Genomic DNA, 15,743 nt, shown 5'->3' with positions numbered 1-15,743 from the left:
TCCTGCACCTGTCTTTTGCTCCAATCAAATGTGCTGCTTGCACTGTGAGGTGCAGCAACTGCCCTTTGTTAATGCTGGGATAAAATGTGAATGTGACTTTCTCTTCAGTCACACACCCCAGGGTACCAGAAACAATTTGTCTCAGGTTTGTCCGAAATGTGCAAATAAATTTAAAAAAAAAGCCAAAAAATGTAAGTGTTTTAAAGGGGTGGTTCACCTTTAAGTTAACTCTTAGTATGTTATAAAATAAGCAACTTTTCAATTGGCCTTCGTTTTTTCTTTTATATGGTTTTCGAATGATTTTTTTTATAAAATATGAAAAACAAAAGGATATCATTTTCCACATCATAATAAAAGTTACATTTAGGGCTCTTACTGACGAGCGGTTGAAGCTGCGTTCCCCTGCGTTCCGTTTTTATGCGTTCAGCCACACAGGAGCGCAGGAATAGACGCATTTAGCTTTTTTCAATGGGGCTGTACTCACACAGGCGCGTGTAGGCGCCGAACGCAGGTTGAGACGCAACATGCTGCATTTTTCCTGCGTTTGGCGCCTACACGCGCCTGTGTGAGTACAGCCCCATTGAAAAAAGCTAAATGCGTCTATTCCTGTGCTCCCTGCGGCTGAACGCAGAAAAACGGAACGCAGGGGAGCGCAGCTTCAACCGCTCGTCAGTAAGAGCCCTTAAAGTTGGACAAACCCTTTAAAGGGGTTAACCTTTAAATGAATTATTAGTATGTTATAGAGTGGCCAATTCTAAGCAGATTTTCAACTGAATGCCAGGCAGTGATACATGGTTTGGCTGCTTTCAGTGACTTTTGGGACATTATACTGTAAATCCATAATTATACTAAAGTTTTATGGAAAAGGAATAGTTTCGCCTGGGAAAAGGATCCGTCTTAGAGGGATTTCAGGGCCCAGATCCTGGTTACTATTTGTTAACCTCACGTGCCTTTGGGTAAATGATTTCATCGCCCTTCAAAGAAAAGGGTAAAAGCGGACAATTGCTGGGCTGTGTGTTGGCCCCCCTCCAATTTACTTGGCTGAAGCATTCAGAGGTCACTATGCTCCAGCAAACTCACAGCAGAGAACTGTGATGTACATTGGTGCAGAATCACCATCACTTCTGAAGTGGACGATCCCATTTGTGGGATAAAGCAGTTATACAGCTGCAAATCCTGTAAAACTGCACATAATGTTTTATAAGGCTCCCTGCTGAGTGATGCTGAACTATATTTATATAAAAAGAGAAAAAACACTTTAGAAAAATACTCCCGGTGGGCCCAGTTGTCAGTGGGCCTCTTGCTTCTAACTTATTTCATGGTCATTCCCTATTTCTTTATGGGAACAAAGAGGCTTCATAATGGAAGAAGAGAGTATAGTATAGTATGCTGCTCCAGCAGAATTCTGCACTGAAATCCATTTCTCAAAAGAGCAAACAGATTTTTTTATATTCAATTTTGAAGTCTGACATGGGGCTAGACATTGTCAGTTTTCCAGCTGCCCCCAGTCATGTGACTTGTGCCTGCACTTTAGGATGGAATTAACTTTCTGGCAGGCTATTTTTCCTACTTAATGTAACTGAATCAGTCTCAGTTGGACTTGGCTTCTACTATTGAGTGCTGTTCTTAGATCTACCAGGCAGCTGTTATCTTATGTTTGGGAGCTGCTATCTCGTTACCTTCCCATTGTTCTGTTATAATAAACCGAAAATTGAGCCAGGCACTCGCAGGTTTACTGCAAAAAATGTGTTTTATTCTCACTACATGTTTCGGGCAAAGCCCTGTTGTTAGGCTGCAGGGGAGAGAAAGGGAGGGGGTGATATCACTCCAACTTGCAGTACAGCAGTAAAGAGTGATTGAAGTTTATCAGAGCACAAGTCACATGACTGGAGGCAGCTGGGAAATTGTCAATATGTCTAGCCCCATGTCAGATTTCAAAATTGAAAACAACAAAATCTGTTTGCTCTTTTAAAAAAGGGATTTCAGTGCAGAATTCTGCTGGAGCAGCACTATTAACTGGTGCGTTTTGAAAAAAAAAAACATGTTTTCCCATGACAGTATCCCTTTAAAGGTGAACCACCCCTTTAACACAACTTGCCAGAACCCATTTTAATGGTTACCCGGATTAGCTGGGACATTTTTTAGGTGATGACAACAAGCCTGATACCTAATAAGGTTTTCTGCAGCTTCCATGTTCTTCTCATATTCCTTGCCCCCAAACTCCTGCAAATGCAGTGCAATGAATTCCGGGTTGTATCTCTGGATTGTCTGAGGGAGAAAGCAGCAAGGATGAGTCAGTGAGGTTCTATATATTCTACACAGTAGGTATAACTAAAGGATAATTCTGTTCTGTAAAATCCATATAGTGCACTGGGGCTCCCTGAGGACTCAAGCCATAACAACATACAATGAAGTGCTTGCTATAAGGGCTGCTAGGTGAAGCAGCTGGAAAAGCTTTATTGCGTCTGCATCCCACAGTCGTGTCGCGTCGGATTAACGCTGCGACTTCATCCGACATTTCTATCTCTTACCTTATTTCCGTCGCATGCAATTTGTCACATGCGATTTGTCACATGCGTTTTGTTGCAGCGTGTCGGATCGCGCCGTAAATGTCTGTGTAGTCCTATCCTTTAACAGGGAATTCATATATTATATAATGGGAATGATGTACCCCTATTGTAAAATAAGTAGTTTTATGGTCATATGAAGGCACACGGCAAAAGGCTTAGTTATTTAGGCCTCGGAACTATGAGATTACTTCTAATACAGATAAGGGACCTGTTATCCAGAATGCACAGGACCTGGAGTTTTTGTGGATAATGGATCTTTCCGTAATTTGTATCTTCATACCTTAAGTCTACTAGAAATTCATGGAAACATTAAATAAACCCAATAGGCTGGTTTTGCTTCCAATAAGGATTAATTATATCTTAGTTTGTATCAAGTACAAGCTACTGTTTTAGTATTACAGAGAAAAAGGAAATTATTTTTAGTAATTTTATTATTTGGATATAATGGAGTCTATGGGAGACGGCCTCTCCGTAATTTGGAGCTTTCTGTATAATGGATTTCTGGATCCTATACCTGTATCTTTATATTTTACAATAAGTGGGAATGTTATTTTCTATAATACACAGGTTTCAGTGAGTCGTATGACACAAATTACATCACTGAGCACCGATTATAACTGATGGCATCACTAAGCACCATTTATAAGAATATAATACACAAAAGCCATGAATATCTTGTAAATTATTTCCTTATAAACGGTGAGTTCTGATGTCATCAGTTATAAATGGTGAGTTCTGATGTCACCAGTTATAAACGGTGTGTTCTGATGTCATCCGTTATAAATGGTGAGTTCTGATGTCATCAGTTATAAACAGTGAGTTCTGATGTCATCAGTTATAAACGGTGAGTAGTGATATCATTTCTGTCACATGGTTCACTGAAATTTGTGTATTATAATAAATAAAGTACCCCCTGTTGCAAAATATGAGGATATTAGAAGTTACCTTGGAGTTTCATGCCCTGTATAAAAACACTCGGCCTTCAGCCTCATGCTTTTATATGGTCATGAAACTCCTCGGTAACATAATATCCTTATATTTTACAAGAGGGGCTACTTTATTCACTATATCATCATCATTCATTCATCATTGACATACTGTATATGGTGAATAAAGTAACTCCTCTTGTAAAATACAAGGATACAGGTAAAGTTACAGAGGAGTTTCATGACCATATAAAAGCATGAGACAGAAGTCGAGTGTTTTTATACAGGTCATGGAACTCTGAGGTTTTATTTATTATAATACACACGTTTCAGTGAGAAATGACATCACTAAGCTCCGATTAGAAGTACCAATGACATCATTAAGCACGGTTTATAAATATATATATATATATATATATATATATATATATATATATATATATATATAATATCAAAACAGAGGATTTAGCCCTTAGTGAAAAAACAGCGTTCAACGGACATTGATTACAGGTAATGCTAAAATGCACATAAAATATAAAACAAGTTAGGGACCGCCATTCGGGGTTTACCTTGACGTGGTATGGTGGCTTATCAATTTTATGATCATAACTTTGTAACAAAATAACCCCTGTTTTGGGTACATATGCAATAGCATTTATTATACTTATATATACTTTAAAGCCTTTAGAGTGCTCCCACAACCCCCCTGTTTTATTATATATATATATATATATATATATATATATATATATATATATATATATATATATATATATATATATATATATATATATATATATATATATATATATATATAGACAGACATATATATACATATATATATACACAAGTTTCAGTGAGTCATGACAGAAATGACATCACTAAGCTCTGATTATAACCGATGACATCATAAACACCTGTAAGGATAATTTACAGGATATTCATAGCTCTTGTGTATTAGATATTCAGTAGAACCCCCATTTAACGTTTTTCAGGGGACCAGAAAAACTGTTGTAAAATCCAGGAAAATGTAAAATCAGGGAAATGTATATTATGCATAATATATAGGTGGGACCATAAAACAACAATGAAAAACTAGGGAAAATAAAATCAGGGGATGTAAAATTAAGGTTTCACTGTATGTGTATGTAAATATCACATTTTTGGATTCCGTTATATAAAATTTGCCTGAACACAGCAGTGCATCCGTAATATATATATATATACAGTATATATATATATATAAATACACATATATATATATATTTATATATATATATATGTATATATTTATATATATCTATATGTATATATTTATATATATATCTATATCTATATCTATATCTATATCTATATCTATATCTATATCTATATCTCTATATATCTCTATATATCTCTATATATCTCTATATATCTCTATATATCTCTATATATCTCTATATATCTCTATATATCTCTATATATCTCTATATATCTCTATATATATATATCTATATATATCTATATATATCTATATATATCTATATATATCTATATATATCTATATATATCTATATATATCTATATATATCTATATCTATATCTATATATATATATCTATATATATATATATATATATATATATATATATATATATATATATATATATATATGGGCTTGCTAAACAATTCTGCATTTTCTGGATACATGCAATAAGTATAAGACTACTGCATGCTGCAATACTGGATCAGTGCTACATGTTTGTGATCAGGAATTGGAATTTTGTTTTTAACAAGGCTGAGAGCTGAAGGGTCACACTGTGCTCTGGTTTGTCCCAGAGGAAGTTTACAATGTGGCTCAGTGACAAATATATTTTTTTTAGCACCGGTAAGCCTTGATAAGTGCAATAATCTGTCCTTCTGTCTATGTGTATGTGTTTTCAGCCTATGTTATGTTATGAAGCATGTGTGTTATGGGCATATAGTGTGTGTGTGATAGGCAGGAATCTTTTACCTTAAACAGTTCATGGAACCAGTTCTTCTGCATGTCTCCCGGCTGTTTAAATAAAGAAATATTATTATAAAATATTATATTATTATAAAATGAATGATCTGTATGAAATAGATATAAATACAGAACAGTTATTCTGATTGTGATACCGTTGCTTTAAGCATACATAGACTTCTACATACCCACGTTTGTTACTAGATCTATATTGGGTGGAACGGTCACATCCCCTCTGGGGCAGTTTTATTACCCAGGAGTAAAGGGATGTGCAATTTTGTGTTATTTTTGGCCGTTCTATAACATAATAAAATTTACCCTAAAGGTGAACCACCCCTTTAAGGCACACAGTATAGAATTTCCACATCTCCCCATTTCTGTATGTAGGCGGAGACTTTCAGCAAACGATTGTTTTCAGACCCGTAACAATAAGCAGTTCGGGTCAGCTGCCATCTGCTTCATGTCAAAATAAATCGATTTTCAACACATTTCTATTAAGTATACATTGTTTTTGAAACACTTCTATTAATGGATGTTTAGTCCATGGTGACAGCTGCCGGCGATATGTTCCTGTGACAGAGCCAAGCACAGCTTGTGTAGCCCCATGATATAAACATGCAGACATTAGGGGGTTATTTATCAAAGGTCGAGTTTTGAGTTTTTTTTTATACCTGAAATGAACTCGAATGAACTCACAACTCGAATGGTTTCTTATTAGTGATGTGCGGGCCGACCTCGCAGTGCTCCTCGCGGGTGGTGGTTGAGCTCTTCTCCTGCTCTCACCGTCCGCCACCTTCAAATGCCACCATCCGACTTCAGGTTATATACTCTCGCGTCTGCTCGCGAGAGTATATAAACCCTGACCCGCACATCACTTTCTTATTGAAGAAAAAACTTGAATGGAAAAAAACTCAAATCAGCAAATTCGAATTGCGAATCCCAAAAACTGGAATCACTCAAATTGATCAAGTTTTTGGTCGAAACCCTCCAAAAATAACTCGAACATCATGAAGGCTATTAACATCTTCAAATGGTTCAAGGGACTTTTGCCACTGACTTGTACTACACCTCGACAGGTTTTAGATGGTGGATTTTCAGATTCAAGCTATTTCCAGGGTCGGGGTATAATAAAGCTTTAAAAAAAATTTTTTGCCCAGAAAAATAACTTAGATAACTTGAATTTTCATGGAAAACACAACTCGAATCTTAACCCCTGGATGTGTAGCTGGATACCGTACAGACACTGTACTGAGCATCAGAACTAATGTACAGTTGGGCCCATAAATATTTGGACTGAAAACTTTTTTTCTAATTTTGGTTCTGTACATTACCACAATGAATTTGAAATGAAACAACTCTCATTTAATTTCAGCTTTAATGAAGTGGGTTCAACAAAAACATTGCACTAAAGCAAAAAACGAAAGCCTTTTTTTAACACAATCACTTCATTTCAGGGGCTCAAAAGTAATTGGACAAATTAAAAAACTGAAAATAAAATGTTCACTTCTAATACTTGGTTGAAACCCATTTGCTGACAATGACAGCCTGAAGTCTTGAACTCATGGACATCACCAGATTCTGGGTTTCCTCCTTTTTAATGCTCTGCCAGGCCTTTACTGCAGCGGCTTTCACTTGCTGTTTGTTTGTGGCCTTTCTGTCCGAAGTTTAGTCTTCAACAAGTGAAATGCAGCTCAATTGGATTCAGATCAGGTGACTGACTTGGCCATTCAAGAATATTCCACTTCTTTGCTTTAATAAACTCCTGGGTTGCTTTGGCTGTATGTTTTGGGTCATTATGAAACGCCTCCCAATCGATGTGACTGTATTTAGCTGGATTTGAGCAGACAGTGTCTCTGAACAGCTCAGAATTCATTCTTGTGCTTCTGTCCTGTGTCACATGATGGATAAACACTAGTGTCCCAGTGCCACTGGCAGCCATGCACACCCAAGCCATCACACCTCCCAAATGTTTTATACATGATGTGCTATGATTTGGATCATGAGCTGTTCCAAAACTTCTCCATACTTTTTTCTTGCCATCATTCCGCTAGAGGTTGATCTTGGTTTCATCTGTCCAAAGAATGTTTTTCCAGAACTGTGCTGGCTTTTTTAGATTTTTTTTTTTAGCAAAGTCCAATCTAGCCTTTCTATTCTTGATGCTTATGAGTGGCTTGTACCTTGCAGTGCACCCTCTGTATTTACTTTCATGCCGTCTTCTCTTTATGGTAGACTTGGATATAGATACGCCTACCTCCTGGAGAGTGTTGTTCACTTGTTTGGCTGTTGTGAAGGGGTTTCTCTTCATCATGGAAATGATTCTGCGATCATCCACCACTGTTGTCTTCCGTGGACGTCCAGGTCTTTTTGTGTTGCTGACTTCACCAGTGTTTTTTCTTTCTCAGGATGTACCAAACTGTAGATTTTGCCACTCCTAATATTGTAGCAATTTCTCAGATGGGTTTTTCTGTTTTTGCATCTTAAAGCTGGCCAATCCTCGAACTAGGGATGCACCGAATCCAGGATTTGGTTCGGGATTCTGCCTTTTCAGCAGGATTCGGCCGAATCCTTCTGCCCGGCCAAACTGAATCCAAATCCAAATTTGCATATGCAAATTAGGGGCGGAGAAGGAAATTGCGTGACTTTTTGTCACAAAACAAGGAAGTAAAAAATGTTTTCAACTTCCCACCCCTATTTTGCATATGCAAATTAGGATTTGGATTTGGTTCACATATTTGGCCGAATCCTTTGTGATGGATTCAGGGGTTCGGCCGAATCCAAAATAGTGGATTCGGTGCATCCCTACCTCAAACGATCAGACTTCCCCATCTCCCGACCTGCCATTAACCAGTCAGATCAAATAAAGTAGTAAAAGAACAGATCAGCCGATGTTCTGCCCGACAAAAGCTAGTGGGAGTCAGTCTCCCACTGAAAATCATCCGATCAGCAATCCACGCAGAGATATTAACGGCAGCTGATAAATCTTTTAACCTGTCCGATCGACCAAACAACCGATCTCCGTGGGACGAATAATGCCGGGACTCTCCACAAACGGTCCGAAAATCATACAAATCGGATCTTTGCGTCGATGGCCAGCTGTTTCACCTGCATGGAGAGCTCCTTTGACCGCATGTTGTCTGTTCACTGCAAAATCTTCCACATACAAATACCCCCCCCCCCCCCCCTCAAATCAACTCCAGGGCTTTTATCTGCTTCATTGATAATGAAATAACAAAGGAATTGCCCACACCTGCCAATGAAATAGCCTTTGAGTCAATGGTCCAATTACTTTTGAGCCACTGAAATGAAGTGATTGTGTTAAAAAAAGGCTTTAGTTCCTCACATTTTTATGCAATCTTGTTGTTCAAGCCACTGAATTAAAGCTGAAAGTCTGCAGTTCAACTGCATCGGAGTTGTTTCATTTAAAATTCATTGTGGTAACGTACAGAACCAAAATTAGAAAAAAGTTGTCTCTGTCCAAATATTTATGGGCCTCACTGTATTCTTTCAGAACACCAATAACAAAGATGAACCTCACAAGCCAAGGCACAAATCCTTGAGTAACCAATTCTGTACCAGAAATACAAACCAATGGTATAGTGGAAGATTCACACAAAAGCAAATGTTGAACTAAAAGCATATCCATCAACCGCCCACCCAAATCATTCATACCTACTTTCTGTGTGACACCAAGGAAGGACAAATACCCCTCTCTAAGTTGCCACAAAGAAAGAAATTACATTCTGTAATAACACTGTACTCTCTGCATTAATAGCAGTAACCTTGTTATAAGCCCTTGTTACTATTTATTGTATCTGCCAGTACAGTCTGGTTATACCTTGGACCAGTATTTCTCCTTATACTTGTGTATGCAATCTGAAAGACAGGTATGGAACCTCTTATCCAGAATGCTTGGGATCTGGGGTTTTCCGGATAAGGGATCTTTCTGTAATTTGGATCACCATAACTTAAGTCTACTACAAAATCATGTAAACCCTTTGGCACATGTATTTTTATACTTGTAGGCAAATGTTTAATTCAGTCCTAATTACTACCTCTACTATTTCCTTCCTACCTTTACTTTCCTTTTTCCTTGTATGTTTATGTTCATAAAAAAAAATAAAAAATAATCCAAAACATTTTTTAAAAGGGTGGTTCACCTTTAAGTTAACTTTTAGCATGTTATAGAATGGCTAATTCTAAGCAAACTTTTTAATTATTTATTTTCTATAGTGTTTTAATTATCTGTGTTCTTCTTCTGACTCTTTCCAGCTTTTTAAATGGGGGTCACCGACCCCATCTAAAAACAAATGCTCTGTAAGGCTACACATTTACACGTTAGTGCTACTTTTCATTACCGATCTTTCTATTCAGGCCTCTCCTATTCATATTCCAGTCTCTTATTCACATCAATGCATGGTTGCTAGGGGAATTTGGTAATAGGAGACTGCTGAAATTGCAAACTGGAGAGCGGTTGAATAAAAAGCAAAATAACACAAAAACCACAAATAATAAAAAATGAAAACCAATGGCAATTTGTCTCCGAATATCACTCTCTACATCATACTAAAAATTAACTCAATGGCGAACAACATGAAATAAACACAATAGGATTGTTTGGCCTCACTGGGATCAAGTACACGGCACTGCTTTATTATTACAGTTACAAAGGAAGTCAATTTATAAAAATGCAACTATTTGATTAAAATGGAGTCTAAGGGAGACGGCCTTTCTGTAATTCGGAGCTTCCTGGATAACAGGTTTCCAGATCCTATACCTGTAACATATATGCTTTCCATGACTTATACACTAAGGCACTGACATTGTGTACATGTTATCAGAACAACTTGTCTCCCTGACTTCTGAGCCTCTTTATTGGCCAGTGAAGCTGTCAATCATATTATGGGCCCGGCCAACTGTCAAATCATTAGACACCAGGATTTGCCCATCATTTTAACAGCTTATATCACTGGACGCGCTGATCATTCTGACATGCAGTGTTCACTGAAGGTAACCTCCCATTATGTTTTTTTTTTCATCCAATACTTCGCTTTTGCATTGACCAGGCTGATCTCTTTAGATTTCATTTCTACTACACAGACCTTCTCAAGGGGACTGCTATTTGAATCTCACATGTTGAGAGACATAAATGATATTCAGTTAGTCTATATGGACACTAGATGGCAAACACTATCATGCCAGGATCACTTTACAGTAAGAAGGAGTTAAATGTTAATTCAATTACAGTTCTGGGATTTGCACCTAGGTTTCCATCCTATGTTATTAGGTCTGGTCTACTGGGATGGCTGATAGCTTGAGGGACTAAAACGATTCAAGCTGGGTTGGTTGCTTTCAAGAACAGATTTCTGGCTTGACTATCTGAATTACAGCAGTTACTTACATTCTCCGTCTTTTGAGACTACAGTGGTATGACCCTTGCAAAAAGACAAGTATCTAGCATTTCCTTAATTGATGACTCTTAAAGGGGACAATCGCCTTTATGTTAACATTTAATTAGTTAAAGGGGTTGTTCATCTTTAAATTCAATTGTATGACCTGGAGCAATATTCGGAGACAATTTGCAATTGGATTGTTTTTTTGTTTTTTTTATTGTTTGTGGTTTTTGCAGGCCCAGATTTGTGGAAAGGCCAGGGCCTAGGGCGGCAGGATTTTAGGGGCGGCATGAAACCCAACCACACTCACATTGGTTCGGAAGATCTGGGGCTGAACATGAGATATAAGAGTTCTTTTAATTTTCCATGCGCCAATGTCCAGTGCTCCCGATATGATGATGAAAATTTGTGCATATGAACAAATGAAGGCATGGGGAGGTGACAAACAGCAGTGTGTCTAGGGGCACCCGCTATGTAAATCAGGCCCTGGGTTTTTGAGTTATTTAGCTTTTTAATCAGCAGCTCTCCTGCTGATTCAGCAATGTAATTACCCTAGCAACCATGCATTGATTTGAATAAGAGACTGGAATATGCAGTGTCGGACTGGGACACCAGGGGCCCATCCAAGAACCTTAGACCAGGGGCCCAGTCTCAGTACTATTAATCTTCCTCACCTCATTCAACCTCTATTCTTCTAATCACTATTCTTTACATACTATAAACTATTATTCCATCTATTTAGCTTCATAGGTAATGACCATGAAATAGGCCAAATGTTTAACAGTATGAGGGGCAACTGACACCTGGACCCACCGGGAGCTTTCCTGGTATCCCGGTGGGCCAGTCCGACACTGGGAATATGAATAGGAGAGGCCTGAATAGACAGATGGGTAATAAGTAGCAATGAAATACATTTGTAGCTTTACAGAGCATTTAGATGGGGTCGGTGACCCCCCCTTTAGAAAGCCGGAAAGAGTCAGAAGAAAAAACTATAAAAAATAAATAATGAAGATTTAAGACTGAAGGCCAAATGAAAGTTACTTAGAATTGGCCATTCTATAACATACTAAAAGGAATCTTAAAGATCAACCAAGAATGGCTAATTCTAAGCAACTTTTCATTTGGCTTTCATTATATTTAAGAGTTTTTGAATTATTTGCCTTCTTCTTACAACTCTTTCCAGCTTTCAAATGGGGGTCACTGATCCCATCTAAAAAACAAATGTTCTGTAAGGCTACACATGTATTGTTATTAATACTTTTATTAGTCATCTTTCTATTCAGGCCTCTCCTATTCATATTCCAGTCTCTTATTCAAATCAGTGCATGGTTGCTAGGGGAATTAGGACCCTAGCAACCAGATTGCTGATATTTCAAACAGCAGAGCTGCAGAATAAAAAGCTAAATAACTCAAAAACCACAAATAATAAAAAATGAAAACCAATTGCAAATTCTCTACATCATACTCAAAGTTATCTCAAAGGTGAACAACCCCTTGAAATTATTACTAAAATATTTACAAAATACACTGGGGGGGTGATAATGTACTGGTACAATATGTATGTGTCTACCATTCCAATATATATATATATAACAGAGGGTTTCAGACTTTTTTGAAGTAAGGCCACCTTTGTGGTGCAACACTTGTTCACATTATAGTGGCATACAAACCTGGCCAGAAAATTCAATTCAGAGCACTCACCCCCTAAATCCTGCCCTGATTGGTCTTTAAGCTGGGCTTCTGTTAAGGTGGCCATAGACGTTATAATTACGATATTTCATGGAAAAGATGTTTCCAGGAAAGATCGTTCGTTTCAACACACGTGTAGAGCTGAATCGTCAGATATACAGGTAGAAACAATACAATTCTACCAACGATTCAGCACTAACAATGGCTGATGTTCATAAAAATTCTCCAGCCGGCCCGATCGATCGATGAACAAACCGATATCCAAGTCTTCTGTCGATATCGGCCGGCTGGTCTGCCACCATACACGCACCAAATATTGTAAAGAAAATTTTGTACAATATTATCGGTGCGTCTATGGCCACCTTAAAGGAGAAACAAACCCTTAAAGGAGAAGGAAAGCTACGGAGGCATTTTATTGCCAATAGATTAGCTACAATAGTGCAAGCTAGAATGCTATATTTATTCTGTAGAATGTTTTACCATACCTGAGTAAAAAGCTCTAGAAGCTCTCTGTTTGTTTAGGATAGGAGCTGCAATATTAATGTGGTGTGACATCACTTCCTGCCTGAGTCTCTCCCTGCTCTGGGCTCAGATTACAGCAGAGAAGGGGGGGGGAGAGGAACAAACTGAGCATGCTCTTGCCCAGGGTAATGAGTTTTAAGCTGAAGGCAGGAAGTCTGATACAGAAGCCCATGTGTACACTATAGAAGGAAAGAAATGCTGTGTTACTTTTGACAGGAGACTCAGAGCAGCACTACTTTGGGGGTTTACTGGTATATTTAGATGGACCTTTCTGATAAGGCTTACTTAGGTTTTACCTTTCCTTCTCCTTTAATAAAAAAAACACGTACCCCCTACCGTACATAGACCTCTCCTACCCCTAGCCTAGCTGCCCCCCTAGGCAAATGCCCCTAAGTCTCTACTTACCCCTCAGTGCAGATTCTGTCCAGCGGAGTACACGGGCGCCATCTTCTTCTCTTTGGTAATCTTCAGAATGAGACCGGCGCTTCGGCAATTTTTTGTAAGCTTCGCCGGTCTCATGCCGAAGATTACCAAAGAGAAGAAGATGGCTGCCGTGAACTCCGCAGGACAGAATCTGCGAGGAGGGTTAAGTAAAGCGTTAGGGGCATTTGCCCAGGGGGGGGCAGCTAGGCTGAGGTGGAGGACGAGGGGTCTATTTAGGGTAGGGGGTAGGGGTATTTTTATTAAGGGTTTGTTTCTCCATTAAAACTGCATTTGGTGACCCTACAGCTTCAGAGCTATTTGGCCCAGGAGTAGGGCCCATTTTTCGGGATGCATGATAGTTTAGAAAGAACAAGATATCAATCTTAAAGTCTATCATGTCCTGTTGTCCTACTATATTGTACTACTGAGGCTGCTATACAATATGGAAATCCGTGTCCTTGCTACAGTGCGGCTAAGCAAGGCAGTTCCCCATTCAGCAGAATGACAAAGTGGTTTAAAGTGGTTTCAGGCATCAGCTGGGAATATTAAACTACAACTCCAATAAAAGTGCAGATAGCACTAATTGTCAGAGAGGAAAATATCTGAAAGGTATTTGCATATTCATAGCCAGCACAAAACCAGCGTGTCCCCATCCACAAGCAATGCAAATCTTCAACTGGAATAATGGGAGGGGGCAAACAAATAATACCTGTAATTCTGATAAACAGCATGGACGCACAACCTCAAAGAGATCATCAGCCTGTTGCACTCTATTCTGTATTTCATAAAGACTTGGCTGCATTATGCCATTTGTTTCCAAACAGTGGTCCATCCCCACAGTTACAGTAGGAAAGGAGTTAGGTAACATCACTATACTAGAATCAGCTGACGTAGAATAGGAAATGTATATCATTCAAAAACATAAAAAAGGCCAAATGAAAAAAGTTGCTAAAAAGTAGACAATCATTAAAAGGAACAGCAACACCAGAAAAATGAAAGTGGTATTAATTAATATAATATAATGTACTGCTGTACCTGCCCTGGTCTATTAAATAATTGTTTGATCATTAGTTAAACCGAATAGAATTGTGTTGCGTCCAATAAGGATTAATTATATATCTTAGTTGGAACCATGTTTAAAATATTGTTTTATTATTACAGAGAAAAAGGAAATCATTTGTAAAAAAGAGGATTTTTATACTCGCCGTTAAATCTGTTTCTCTGTAGTCGAAAAGGGGGGACACAGGGAACGATGGGGTTAAGCTCCATCCTCCGGAGGCAGGACACTTGATATTTAAATTAAGGGGGCGTGCCAGAGCAGGCTTAACCCCCCACAATGTACACTATAATCAGGTTGTTCCAAAGCTGCTAACGGAACTGTATAACATTAAACAAAAACTGGCAGAACTGGTAACCAGGGGATTATTCACCGAGACCAAACGGTCAAGTCGACGGCTCGCTGACGGGCGGGAAGCCCTGTGTCCCTCTTTTCGACTACAGAGAAACAGATTTAACGGTGATTATAAAAATCCTGTTTTCTCGGCCGTCTCAAGGGGGACATGGGGAACGATGGGGACTTACCAAAGCAGCCCCAAAATAGCAGGGTGGGAGCGAGCCTAGACCAGTGCTATTTAGTGAATTACTGATTGTAACACCTTTCGACCGAGGGAGGCCTAAGCCAAGGAATAGGTGTCCACAATGTAAAGGAGGACCAAGTGGCCACCTTGCAAATCTGCTCTAATGAGGCAGAGTTATGCCACGCCCAGGAGGCCCCCACCGCAGGAATGGAATGAGCCCAAATCCCTTCTGGTGGGGTTCTTCCCTTCGCCAAATAGGCCTGCTTGATAGTCTCTTTGATCCAACGGGCAATAGTAGTCTTTGAGGCTGCCTGCCCTCTACGTGGGCCAGAGGTAAGAACGAACAGCGACTGTGACTTTCGGAATGGCCTAGACTGTTCTATGTACCACCGTAGTGTCTGACTACATCCAGGCTGTGTATCCGGCGTTCCTTGCTATTCTTAGGGTCCGGACACATCGATGGCACTTTAATCTCTTGGTTCACATTGAATGATGAAACAACTTTAGGCAGAAAGGTTGGAACTGTACAGAGTACGGCTTTATCCTAATGAAAGGTCAAAAAGGGTGGGTCACAGGACAGGGCGCTGAGTTCAGACACTCTCCGAGTGGATGAAATTGCCATGAGGAATACAACCTTCCACGTCAGCCATGTGTCGGAAATCA

General features: G+C 38.9%; 1 protein-coding gene across 1 annotated transcript in view; it reads right to left on the bottom strand.

Moving 5' to 3' along the window:
* Window positions 1–15,743, bottom strand: part of inpp5a.2.L (inositol polyphosphate-5-phosphatase, 40kDa, gene 2 L homeolog) — a 48,661-nt gene that overhangs the window by 29,110 nt on the left and 3,808 nt on the right. Inside the window, exons 3-4 of the mRNA XM_018253541.2 lie at window positions 5,489–5,530; window positions 2,168–2,268 (exon numbers count right to left, since the gene is read on the bottom strand). Of these exons, the coding sequence (XP_018109030.1) occupies window positions 2,168–2,268; window positions 5,489–5,530 (143 nt within the window). The remainder of the gene's footprint in view (window positions 1–2,167; window positions 2,269–5,488; window positions 5,531–15,743) is intronic.

This window comes from Xenopus laevis, chromosome 3L (genome assembly GCF_017654675.1).
Source record: "Xenopus laevis strain J_2021 chromosome 3L, Xenopus_laevis_v10.1, whole genome shotgun sequence".
Taxonomy (NCBI): Eukaryota; Metazoa; Chordata; class Amphibia; order Anura; family Pipidae; genus Xenopus; species Xenopus laevis.
Note: the sequence above shows the minus strand (reverse complement) of the source record. Positions and strands in the feature narration are given on the sequence as shown.